Genomic DNA, 13950 nt, shown 5'->3' with positions numbered 1-13950 from the left:
AGGTAATAAAACAGAGTTTCATTTATGGAAAGAAGAATCAAGAATAAATTGTAAAATAAAGGGTAAATACATATAAAGTTTTGAAAGATACACAGTTTTAAGCAAATAAGGCAAGAATAGAATCACTAATCATATAGTAAATCAAGGAATTAGGGATTTGATCTCAGTATTGAATTCAGTCAGAGAATAAGTCCAAATCAGTCAAAAAGAAAGAATCAAAATAGATTCATAGGAAATCAACCCCCAAAATTAGGGTTATTTTGAAAGGAAAATATTTGACTATAAAAGATGCATAAACTTAAACATGCAGGGCTAAGATTAAACAAACAATGTAGTCATGTGATCAAAATAGAAGAACATAGATATGCGAGGAATAAAAAGGTCTTGCAAAGCTTAGCAAGAATCAGAAACATGAGATGGGTTTGGAGAATTAGGGTTTTGAAATCAGGCAGGTAGCAAACAATCGCACACAAATAGTTTGAAAAATTCTCCAAAATCTAGGGTTTCTTCCACAAGTCAAGTGTAGAGTCGAAAGCATATAAAATCAGGCAAAAATAAACTCAGGAGGTCCAAAGAACACAAACATTCATGGAAACCTAAGTAAAGAAAAATACAGTAAAGAAATTACTCGGAAACCCTAGGAGGAATTACAATAAAGAAAAATACGCAGAAATAATAGTGAAAACATTTAGGAATTACAGCAAAGCCAAATAATGCGATAAATCATAGTAGAACAAGTAGAAATCACAGAAACCCTAAGTTTTGAGAAGATGAACAGTTTTGAAAACAAAAAAATCGAAAAGATGTAAAAAATACTTAAAAATCCTAGAAAATAGGACGGATCTAAAGTAGATCTTAGAGAGAAACAAAGAAAACCTCGAAGGCTTAGGGTTTCAGAGAAAACCCTAAAAAAATGAGAAAGGCCTGGAACGGGCTGGTCCTGAGTCGGAGATGGACTCACAGGGCTAGGACTCGCCGGAGATGAGCCGGAAATGGCCATAGAAACTGAATCGGAGAGATTTTGAGTCAAGGTCTTCAAGGTCGGACTCTGAAACCTCAAGCAAAAGGAGTATAGAGGTACGTGGGGGTAGATATAGGTTACACAGGGCCTGTGAAGCCATGATTTCCGGTGGAACGAGGTCGGAGATCAGCGGAGAGGGCTAGGATTTTAGAGGGTGGTTGAGAGCGTTTTGAGAGACGAGGGGATACAAGGGAGACTTATTTGTGTAAATGATTTAGGGTTAGGGGTCTTGTGGGTTTAATTAAGGAAGGGGCTAACGTGGACCGTTGATCTAAATAATCAACGGCCACGATTTAAAATGGAGATCCGGGCGGGTTATATTAATAGGGTGTGGGTCGGGTAATTAATGAAATTGGGTCAGAATTGGGTTGGATTGGGGTTGAAATTGAGGGTGCAATTTGGGCTACAATTGAAATAAAAAGGGACTGCAATTTAAATAGCCAATTTTCCCCGTTTTGATTTTATAAAAATAGTAAATAGTGTTTAAAAAATCAAATTAAAAATACCAAGTTAATAAGCAATGCATAAGTATTAATTCAAAAATATTAGAAATGATTTTGTGATTACGAATGCTATTAAATCGAGAAATAGGCTAAAATTGCAATTTCATGCAATTTTAGTTTAAAAATACCAAATGGACTTGTAAAATTATGCAAAAATCATGTAAATTATATTTTGTGTAAATGCGAGAATAAAATAAATTATTCTCCAAAATGACAAGTTTTGGAAATAATTATTGGGTTTTATAGTGCAAAATAGGCCATAAATTGGTTTTAAAAATCTTTAAAAATTTGGGAAAATACCAAAGCCTTTGGACGTGCTTGTATATGCATACATATGCTATTTTGAAAGTATTTTGAGTATAAAAATACATAAGGAAAAATTGGGTATCAACAGCTGCCCCTCTTTACCCGAGGAGGATGAAAGAGTTGTCGGGTAAAGACAAGATGGCCAATTTTGACCGGAAACGGCGATTGTAAAAGAATTTTGACCATTCTCTAGTTTCTGAGCTGCCTACATATCCCTGGTTTTACAGGAATCAGGCCACATGTAGTTCAGGAACCATTGGCGGAATATGCCGATGGAAATTTAAAAGAACGGTCGCGACGGTCAGGTTTGAGAGGGTGCTTGGAATCGGACAGGCTGCGAAGAACTGGAGCGGGATTGCTGAGATATCCGTGAGCCAGCCAGAGTACCTGCAAGTGCATGATGTGCATATATATTTGCGTAATTTAAACGTGATGCAAGTTCCCGTTGGACCATGAATGTTTGTCTTCGGACGGTTAGGATGACGTCCTCAGACTATGATGTCCTGGGCCATGAAGTGCATAAAATAAAGATTCGCAGGCCTTGAAATGATGTTCTCAGGCTATGCAAATGGTGCCTCCGAACTATGTCGCCTTTGAATAAGTTGACGATTTTTCAGCCCATGAGAAGGTGACAATCTTTCAGCCGAATGAATGCAAAGTGTGGCGATTTTTCAGCCAAGGCGTGAATTTGAATGCAGGTGGCAATATTTCAGCCATGCAGGATGGAGACAGAGCTTAGTATCGAAAGGCAGATAGATATCCTTATGCAATATGGAGGTAGAGCTAAACCTCGGAAGGCCGAGAGTAGCCTTATGCAAAATGCGGATGGAGACAGAGCTTAGTCTCGGAAGGCAGATAGCTAGCCTTATGCAATATGGAGGTAGAGCTTAACCTCGAAAGGCAGAGAGTAGCCTTATGCAAAATGCAGATGGAGAGAGAGCTTAGTCTCGGAAGGCAGATAGATAGCCTTATGCAATATGGAGGTAGAGCTTAACCTCGAAAGGCAGAGAATAGCCTTATGCAGAAATGCAGATGGAGACAGAGCTTAGTCTCGAAAGGTAGCAAGTAGCCTTATGCAATGTAGAAATGTAAAGAAGCGAACAGTAGTAAGTTCTCTTAGCTGATAGATGATTGCGCTATCATGACTATTGGGAAATGCTGGGTGTAGATAGTAGACTTTTGCGAAATGAGTGATTGCTTTGAGAGTTTCGGCTCTAAAAAGTGGGTGCATTTTGCTTTTGCGGTCTGAATTTTGGTGGGCGGTTTGCGCTATTAAGACTGCTGGGGAGTGTCAAGTGCGGATAGTGACCCTCTGGAGGGTTTTTGATTCTGAAGAGCAAATATACTTTGATTCGTTGCCTGAATTCCTGCATCCAAAGAAAAATTGTGAGTTTTATATGGGGGAGGTTAGTTCGTATCCTCCGGCTCTTGCTGTTGCGTATCATTGGGGTAGCGTTGCTAAACGATGCGATCCAAATGATATTCGGGCATGACCTAGTGAATATAAGGCAAGTACATGTATATATAGGTAAAAAGAATAATTTTATTTCGGGATGAACCAACAACTGCAACGTGGTTCAAGACACGGCAACCTCGCTTGCTCCGGAATTTTGAGGGTCCTCCTCAAAAATTCTACCCCAGTTTACTGGGCTGGCACTGCTGACGGGTGTGCTGTATGACTGAACGCGGAACAATCCCAGAATTTTGAGGGCCCTCCTCAAAATTCTGCCGCAGTTTACTGAGTTGGTGCTGATGAGAAAACTGACGACTGACTTCGAAATTTTGAGGGTCCTCCTCAAAATTCTGCCCTAGTTCCAATAGCGGGGGGAAAGATGGAATTTTTATTAAAATGTGACCGAACCCATAGGGTTGCCTACGTATCCCCTCTTAAATGAGAATCAGGTCAGGCGTAGTTCAAAATACATCATGAAGGAAAAGCATATGATCAAATGTAGTATTGCTTCACTGCGTCTGCGTTGATAGGCTTCGGCCAGACTTCTCTGTCCATTTCCGCGAGAATAAAGGCTCCTCCAGTTAGAACCCGATGCACCATATACGGACCCTGCCAATTAGGAGAGAATTTCCCTTTGGCTTCATCTTGATATGGAAATATCTTCTTCAACACCAGCTGTCCTGGTGTAAACTTCCTTGGCTTGACTCTCTTGTTGAAGGCTCTGGACATTCTGTTCTGATATAATTGACCGTGACAAACAACGTTCATTCTTTTTCCGTCTATGAGGGCTAACTGCTCGTAGCGATTCTTGACCCATTCTGCATCATCTAATTTTGCTTCTTGTATGACCCTTAAGGAAGGAATTTCTACCTCGGCGGGGATGACCGCCTCTGTACCATAAACCAGCATGTAGGGAGTGGCCCCAGTTGATGTGCGGACCGTGGTACGATAACCCAGTAAGGAGAATGACAACTTCTCATGCCATTGTTTGTACTTTTCGATCATCTTCCTTAGTATCTTCTTGATGTTCTTATTGGCTGCTTCTACAGCTCCATTCATTTGAGGTCTGTAAGCCGTAGAGTTCTTGTGTTTAATCTTGAATGTTTCGAACATTGCCTTCATCAGGTCGCTGTTAAGATTAGAACCGTTGTCGGTGATTGTCACACCTCCTTTTAATCTACACCCCGCAAAGGGCGTAAAAGAGTTTTTCCAATTAAAGGACAATCAGAACGGGATTTAATTATTAATTATTCAGAGTCGCCACTTGGGAGATTAATGGTGTCCCAAGTCACCGGTTGAATCTCGAACCGAGGAAATTTATGACTCTGTTAACAGCCCGCGAACAAGAAATCCGAGTAAGAAATTCTGTTAACCTGGGAGAAGGTGTTAGGCATTCCCGGGCTCCGTGGTTCTAGCACGGTCGCTTTACTGTTGTATTTGATGTTATCTGATTTCAATACATGCTGGCTTATGTGCCTTTTATTTAATTTTGAACCGCTTTTAATATAATTATTTTTTAAAAGAATTGCAACGTCGTGAAAATGTGTCTCGAACCATGTCGCAATCAATGCGCCCATGGTTGTTAACACACCTCGACTCCGCTGAGATTTGGATTTGGGTCGAATCAATGCGCACCCTAGTTTGAGAGAATAATTTAATTAAATCGCGTCTAATGAGTCTAATGTATTATTATTTCGGGAAGGCCGTGAAATTTACTAAACGGCCCATCCCGAATTTCTAAAATATTTTGGTAAGCATTGAATGAGGGCCCCACAATTTGTACATTTTATTCGGCGAGGCTCGTCTCAACATTTTTTATTTGAAGGTCAATCCTAAAGTGACTATGATTTTCTATTTTTGTTTTGTCTATAAAAGATAAGAAAAATCCTACTTACTTAATATTGTGGAGATCGGGCTTCAAATTCAAGTTCGGGTCCAAACAAAAGGGAGTACCTTTTAGCTTGGACCCGCTACCTAACTCAAAGCCCACAACTAGCCATTTAATTACTAATGAATCAATTGCCATTTCACCTTTGGGCCTGAAAGGCCCACACCATATATTGTACGCCAGCCAAGGAATTTCGGCAACATAGGAAGGGGTTTTATATTAACCCAGGTCGAATGGACATGGAGATCGAGGGGTCGAACCCCCAACACTGGCGACCAAGATGTTATTCGTCTATTTTTGCTCCGGAATTGGGCCTGAATGCCTTTAATTGGCCAACACTGGCCCAGTCCTTTAGTTCCAATTTACGTGAATCAAAATCCAATCAGTGTTAACAATGCAACGAAGATAGAGAAGCTGATAATTATTTTAATCTTGAGTGACGGCATACTTTAAACAATAACACTGGTCGTGAACCTACTTTCGTAATCATTCCCACGTAAGCTAAAAATTCACACTATTCTAGTTACCTACTGATTTCAATATTATTTACACGAAACTAAACTGCTTCATGAAATGACTAGGATCATTTTTGACTTAAAAAAAAATCCCAACACTGCAGGTTAAAATGCAAGCAATCACTAATTACCAATTCCTGTTAATTACAGATCCATGAAGGTCTCATCACAAGAAATCAACTCCATTTTACATGAATTATCCTATCACCCTGACAGGAAGCTAAATTCACTCAGTACTCTACAGATAAAGCTTCACATGAAGAAAATTTATAGTCCATAAGCTACAGTTAATATCATATAACACAGTCCAATTCCAATCACGTTTAACTACACTAAGCAATTAACTAAATCATATTAAATCATACACATGAATACTTAAACATAACAGAAGAAGACTTATAGCAGAAACTGCAGCTTCATTTCCATCAGGAGAATTACATTGAGACAGACTTGAGGTGTGTACCTGGATTTGAGATTATAATGAAGGAAAAGAGTCAGTCGAAACAAGAGGGCTAACAGCAGCAGTTTGAATTTAACAACCCAAAATTATACTAAGCTTGAACCCAGAATAAGTACAGAATCCAGAGATGTGTTGAAATCAAGCAAAACTACTCAAATTAACCCAGAATCGCTTGAATATCAACCAATGAACCTCAAAACTTTAGTAAGCAAATAGTAAACCAGGAAATGCAACTCAATATCCAGAAAGCTGGAATTATCCAATGGAACAATGATACCTTTTTGATTTTTTTGAAAGTTTAAATATTAAATTTCTACTTCAGATCTGGAAATTTTAATGGAGAGAATTTTTTGGGGAGCTAGATGGCTGAAGAGAAGACCCTTCTCTAAGGCATGAGAGTGCCAATTTATAGGCAACCCAAGAGTGAATAATCAGATTTTTGGTTTTTCTTTTTAGTCCTTCTTTATTTTAATTTTTACCCTTATTTTCTAACTTGACACACTAGTAAACCCCTAAGCTTACTGAATTATTCACTACAGTCCTATTCTAGAAGGCCCTAGGGTGTTCTGTTACCCCCAAAATACCTGCACTACCCTTACCCCTACCTTGAAATTACTATTCCTAAAGAAACTACCCTTTTCCATCCCTAAAATGCCCTTCCAATAGTCTGAAAATTGCAGACTGGAATCGATTGATCCCAATATCTTACCCTGGCTAGAATTTAATTAAAGCTAGCCAAAACAAAAGATTTTGTTCAGCTATAATCAACCAGGTTCACCTCTAATGCAAAATATTCAAGCTGAATCATACTACCAATTAATCCTGATGCACACTCTATCAAACCAATAAACACCCGAAAGTAATCATCAACATAAGAATAAACTAAGCTAACAACTAATCACGGAATCATCATCCATAAGCAAGAAACAAGCAAAAGCGAAAAACAAAACAAAGACCTGGAACAATCAGATCAATGAACTACTAATCCAACTGACTAATTAACGATAATTCAGAGTCTAAGTCCTACTGTTAATTGAAACGGCTAACTGATAAAGCATAGGAACACAAACTAATTTAGACTTAAAATAAGTAACAATCAGAATTAATCACGGACAAATTCCACAATTGATCAAATCAAATAGAGAAGAAGCAGGGACTGTTAGGCTACACTGATGGAAATCGAGCTTAGAAAGTTGGAGAAAGACTCACCGACGGAGAGAAAACTCCGGTCAGTCACTGCCTGCTCAAATCTTTCCAAATTTTTAACTCGTAACATCCCTAACCATGTGTTCTCACAAGAAACACATGGTTAAGGATAGTACGGTCCAAAATCATAAGATTTTGTGTTAGGGTTTTGACCAAATATTTTCAGATTTGAAGTCCGAGCTACTTCACAAAGATTCGAAGGAAAATAGTCATGAATTTGGATTGAGGGAAGTTTGGGGATTGTGTGGTATGATTTTGGGCTGGTTTGGATGAACTTGCGATTTGGCCGGAAAACTTCAAACGGAGATTCGACGAACTCTGGCAACATTCGAGGGAAACCAATAGCGGGAATGGAAAGAGGGATTCATGGGGGATCTATAGTGTTAATACGGTGTAGGTGACGTTCACCGCCAGCGAGGGATTTGGGGGCGGCGTGGATTAGGGTTCGTGAGGATGAAGGAGACGGTACGAATGGGGTGAAGGGGGGATTTCGGACACTTATATACCAAACATCCTAGTTAGATCCGGACCGTTGGATTGATGAGATCCAACGGTCATGATTGAGGGCTGGGGAAACGACGTCGTTTTGGACTGGATTGGGATAGACCGGGTATTGAAGCATTGGGCCTGGATCCGGTTGGAACGGGTCTAAGGGCGTTTGGGCCTGAAAAGTTTCAACGAATTGGCCCAAATTTGGGTCTTTATTAAGACCACTTTTCTACTCTTATTTCCTTTTCTCTTTCATTTCCTTTTCTCATTTTTAATTTTTTTTATAATTTTTCTAATTTTTATAAAGATGCAAAACTAACATAAAATCCTAATTATTTCAAAGCAAAGACTAATTAATTCCTAAAATTGTTTAAAAACTATTTCATGACAAATTCACAATAAAAATCATTAAAATGCAAAAGTGAACTAATTTTGTGATTTTTCATGTTTTGTTCTAAATAAATTAACCCTTAATTGATACTAAAATATAAAATTAAAACCTAAATGCAAAAATGCATATTTTTGTATTTTATATAAATTAACATGCGCAAATAAAATGCAACAATTATCAGAAAATGACACCAAAATGCACAAAAATTGTAAAAATAAAGAAAAATTATTTTGTTTGGGATTTTGGGAATAATCTGCTTAGGAAAAGAATCACGTGCTCACAGCTGCCCCTCTTTGCCCGGAAACACGTAGAGTTTTCGTGCAAAGACAAGTGAGCAGAAATGAGGGATTTTTGCCCGTTCACATATTCCTTGTGAAGCATTTTGAATTTTTTTGACCGCACCCTACTTCAGAAGTTGCCTACATATCCTGGGCTGAACAGGAATCAAGTCAGTGTAGTTCAGGAGTGTCTGACAGCTGGGACTACCAGGAGCTGTGATTTCACTGCGGTTGCTGCTGCTGCTACTGCTCGCTGATCTTCCTTATTACACCATGTCGAAAATAAAAGAAGTTAGCTTAAGCTACGAGCTACGAATTACAAAATCCTATCTAAATTCTTCAAACTTGTTCTTTTACTTCCTTGTTGTCTTGTTATCTTGCGTTTTTCTGTTGCCTTGTTGCATTGTGTTCTCTTGGTGAAATCCATTGTTGTTACTTCAAAATTGCTAACTGAGATGTTATTCCTTTTCTCCAAATCACTGACCTTGAACAAACTTGAGCTTGAATGTATTCCTTTGTTGTCCAGGCGGGCTCCTGACTTCCGAAACTGTTCTTCAGGCGGGCTCCTGATTGCTAAAATTGAATTGTATGTCTCTATTCTCCAGGCGGACTCCTGATTGCTAAAATTCAAAATGCGTGTCTCTGTTCTCCAGGCGGACTCCTGACTTTTAAAATTTAAACTGTATGTCTCCGTTCTTCAGGCGGACTCCTGACTTCCGAAACTTGAACTGTATGTCTCTATTCTCCAGGCGGACTCCTGATTTTAAATTAGACAAGAGATTGATTGAAAATTAAAATTCGAATTGTATCACCTCTGTTCTTCAGGCGGGCTCCTGATTGCTTAAAAATTTGAATTGTATGTCTCTATTCTCCAGGCGGACTCCTGATTTCTGAATTTGAAATTGAATGTCTCTATTCTCCAGGCGGACTCCTGATTGCTAAAATTTGAAATGCATGTCTCTGTTCTCCAGGCGGACTCCTGACTTCAACAAAATATTCAACCGACGAAAATTTTCTGCCCCAGTTTTGAAGCTGGGTGTATGGGTGAGTGTTGAACTGAATCATATTATCACATGTTACTAAGAATTGAAAGCTAAATCCTATTATCCCGGGAGGTCCTGACAACTCCACATAATTACAAACCTAAGTATTACCCTCACTACATCATGTTATCTACAAGGGTTTAAACTATATCCTTTTATCCAGGAAGATCCTGACAACTCCAAACAATTATGAACCTAAGGTGTTACTTCTCACTATGCCATGTTATCTTACCTGGGTATTTGAATTATGTCTTATTATCCAGGAAGGTCCTGACAACTTTCATTTATCCTAAACATGCGAACTTTGCAACCAAATTATATTCCCCTATGCTATTCATGATTATCTTGTATTTAATCAAACCGCACTTTGCGGTCAAACCTGATTACTGCTTGTTTTTCCCTCCTGGAGAATACCTCCTCAACAGCTAGCTTTTCTGCCCCTATTTCAATCACAGAAAATTTCATCAGTTTAAAACGGTGGTTAGTGGATGGCATTCTTGCCGAAAAATCCTTCCACTGCCTTGCTTTGTGTTGACTGACTTCCACGCACTGACCTTGAACCGCTTGACTTTCTGACCAACTTTTAAATTTCCCAACCTCTGGCGACCTAAATGTTTTACACCCATGCTGTTATTTCACTTTTCTGACCCTTTTGTTTGAACCTTTGCCTTTCCTACGACATTCTCCAATCATTTCACCGATAAAACTTCCGTTAATTCCCTGTATTCCACTTGACATCAGGTTGTTTTTGACATGGTCTGACCACGTTGTGCTTTACAATTCCGGAAGCTGGTAATGAGCTTTGAAGTCCTTTCTGCTTGCATTGAACAAAACCGGCACTGAAACATCTCAGCTAGACAAAACCCTCAAAAGAAAATGAAATGCAATGATTTTTAGTTAAGGATAAGAAGAATCCAAAACCAGATGACTGTTTAAAAAGAGAAGGAAAAGAAACTTATCTGAGCGAGACACCTGGTACCAATGGTCATGACATGCATTTTGGATTAATCGGCCTAACCTGTCCAACTAACCAGCTTTCAATTGCCATACTTTGTTGCTCAGAACTTCCATCAATTGTTTGAATTAACCAGACCTTAACCTTGTTTTCCTGCAGTACCACGCAACGGTTTCCATCAACAGACCTTTCTCAGTTTGCCATCCCTCAACTCACTTTCGCCTTGAGGTGCCCGTGAAGGTTTTCCCCACTAAGACTCTCTCATTTTATTTTCTCTCAGCTCCCGTCGCCTTACAGTGCCCGTGAAGGTTTTCACCAATATGACTCTCTCATTTTTACTTTTGTTCTTTCTTGCTTGAACCAGAGTGTTGCCACTGATACGAATTACCCCTACCTGCTCGACTTGGTATTTCTTAGAAATTGATCAAAAGGTCTTTCTTTGGACCGTAGTGTAGGCTTTTGGATTGGGTTAGAAAGAAAGGTATAAAAGGCTCAAAACAATTCGAATGGGTTTAAATTATAACTTTCGGAATCCAATTTTTCAGAAAAAATCACAACTTCTACCCCAGTTTCTTGCTTGAGGATTTTTGGATTTTTATTTTGGTATGACTGAACCTCGGAGTAAGGCTGCCTACGTACCCTATGGGGATCAAGTCAAGCGTAGTTCACTGTATCATAATTACCTTTGTTGTTGTGTTTTTCTTTCTTTCCTTTTCTTTCTTTTTCTTTTCTTCTCTTTCTCTTTTCCTTCACTTTCATTTTTCCTTTCTCTTCTTTTCTTCTTCTTTCTTTTTTTCTTTTTCTTTTCTTTCTTTTTCTTTTTCCTTTGTTTTTCTCTTCTTTCTTTTATGTTCGGCACCTGTGTTTCCTGATAGTGCCATTGATTCCAAAAGAGGGGTATGCAAAATAAGTAAGGCTCAAAGGGGATGACAAGGGATAAAAGTGTTTGGATAGCAGGACAAAACGCCTTCATCATTTCAATCTTTAAGATATGCCAAATACAAACAGATACATTCAGAAATAAAGAAATCATACATAATATCTCTTGACCGCATTGGAATTGATGGCCATTTCTATACATTTCCCTTCTACATCTGTCAAATACAATGCTCCGTTAGACAACACTCTGGTTACTACAAATGGTCCCTGCCAGTTTGGGCCAAATTTTCCTTTTGCTTCAGCCCAATGAGGCAAAATCCGCCTCAGTACTAACTGTCCGACTTTGAATTTCCTTGGACGCACTTTCTTGTTGTATGCTCTTGCCATTCTTCGTTGGTAAAATTGGCCATGATACACTGATGCCAATCTCTTCTCGTCAATCAAACTCAACTGCTCAAGACGGCTTTTCACCCATTCATCATCATCGATCTCAGCCTCCGCAACGATTCGCAGAGACGGGATTTCCACCTCTGCGGGTATTACTGCCTCGGTGCCATACACCAATGAATAAGGAGTCGCCCCCGCCGAGGTAGTAACGGTGTTGCGGTATCCTAACAATGCAAAAGGTAATTTCTCATGCCATTGTCTAGATCCTTCAACCATCTTCCAGAGTATTTTCTTTATATTCTTATTGGCTGCTTCAACCGCACCATTTGCCTTGGGACGGTATGGAGTAGAATGCCTATGGGTAATCTTAAACTGCTCACATGTCTCTTTCATCAAATGGCTATTAAGATTAGCTCCATTATCCGTGATGATTACCTTCGGAATCCCAAACTGACAGATGACATTTGAGTGCACGAAGTCGACCACAGCTTTCTTAGTCATAGACTTGAACGTCTTACTCTTCCACCCATTTGGTAAAATAGTCTATAGCTACCAGAATAAACCTATGCCCATTTGACGCTGCTGGATCAATTGGCCCAATAACATCCATGCCCCATGCAACAAAAGGCCATGGTGCGGACATCGTATGTAGCTCTGATGGTGGAGAGTGAATCAAATCTCCATGCACTTGGCACTGATGACACTTACGCACAAAACTGATACAATCCCGCTCCATCGTGAGCCAATAATAACCTGCTTGGAGAATCTTTTTTGCTAGAACGTAACCACTCATATGCGGTCCACAAACTCCAGAATGTACCTCAGTCATGATAGAAGTAGCCTGTCTCGCGTCCATGCATCTTAACAACCTGAGATCTGGAGTTCGTTTGTACAACACTCCTCCATTAAAGAAAAACCCGCTTGCCAATCGCCGAATCATTCTTTTCTGTTTCCTGGTGGCCTGTACCGGATATACTCCCATCCTGATGTACTCTTTGATATCATGGAACCAAGGCTCGCCGTCGATTTCCTCTTCTATCATATTACAATAAGCATGCTGATTGCGGACCTGAATCTACAACAGATCAACATAAGCCTTGTCTAGATGATGCAACATCGACGCCAAAGTAGCCAAAGCGTCGGCAACCTCATTGTGAATCCTTGGAATGTACCTGAACTCTATAGCCTGAAATCGCTGACAAAGCTCATACAGACATTGCCGGTACGGTATAAGTTTTAAATACCGTGTTTCCCATTCTCCTTGAATTTGGTGTACTAGTAGGTCCGAGTCACCCATGACCAAGATTTCCCGTACACCCATATCTACAGCTAATCTCAATCCCAATATACATGCCTCATATTCTGCCATATTGTTCGTACAGTAGAAACGAAGCCGAGCTGTAACAGGGTAATGCTGACATGTTTCAGAAATAAGTACCGCTCCTATTCCCACGCCTTTCATATTTGCAGCCCCATCAAAGAAAAGTTTCCATCCCGGCTTCTCAGCTTGTTCCAATTCATCAATATGCATCACCTCTTCATCAGGGAAATAAGTATTCAAAGGTTTATAATCTTCATTGACGGGGTTATCAGCCAAATGATCGGCTAATGCCTGTGCTTTCATCGCAGTCTGTGTACATAGATAATGTCGAACTCTGTGAGCAGGATCTGCCACTTTGCAAGCCTCCCTGTGGGCATGGGCTTCTGAAAAATATACTTCAATGGGTCCAACCGAGATATGAGGTAAGTAGTGTAGGATGACAAATAATGTTTCAACTTCTGTGCCACCCAAGTTAGAGCGCAACATGTCCTCTCCAGATGAGTATACTTAACCTCGTAAGATGTGAACTTCTTGCTGAGATAGTAGATAGCCTACTCCTTTCTACCCGTAACATCATGCTGCCCCAGTACACAGCCGAATGACTTATCCAAAACCGTCAGATATAGAATCAAAGGCCTCCCTGGTTCTGGCGGGACCAACAAGGGTGGGTTCGACAAATACCCCTTTATCTTATCAAAAGCCTCCTGACATTCATCAGTCCATTTGGCCGCAGCGTCTTTCTTCAACAATTTGAAAATCGGCTCACAAGTTGTCGTGAGCGGAGCAATGAACCTGCTGATATAGTTCAATCTTCCCAACAAACTCATCACCTCGGTTTTGTTTCTTGGAGGTGGC

General features: G+C 39.8%; 1 protein-coding gene across 1 annotated transcript; it reads right to left on the bottom strand.

Annotated features, from left to right (window-relative positions):
- Positions 1-3775: 3775 nt before the first annotated feature.
- On the bottom strand, positions 3776-13398 carry LOC138888371 (uncharacterized). The gene is made up of 5 exons (XM_070170223.1): positions 13309-13398; positions 12595-12849; positions 10604-10661; positions 9933-9993; positions 3776-4460 (listed from the first exon to the last, which is right to left on the bottom strand). Exons 1-5 carry the CDS (start codon positions 13396-13398, stop codon positions 3776-3778), a joined length of 1149 nt encoding a protein of 382 aa, XP_070026324.1.
- Between the last annotated feature and the right edge of the window lie 552 nt (positions 13399-13950).

The sequence above is a fragment of the Nicotiana sylvestris genome, chromosome 3 (assembly GCF_000393655.2).
Source record: "Nicotiana sylvestris chromosome 3, ASM39365v2, whole genome shotgun sequence".
Taxonomy (NCBI): Eukaryota; Viridiplantae; Streptophyta; class Magnoliopsida; order Solanales; family Solanaceae; genus Nicotiana; species Nicotiana sylvestris.
The sequence above is the reverse complement of the archived record's forward strand: the minus strand, read 5'-3'. Positions and strand labels throughout refer to the sequence as shown.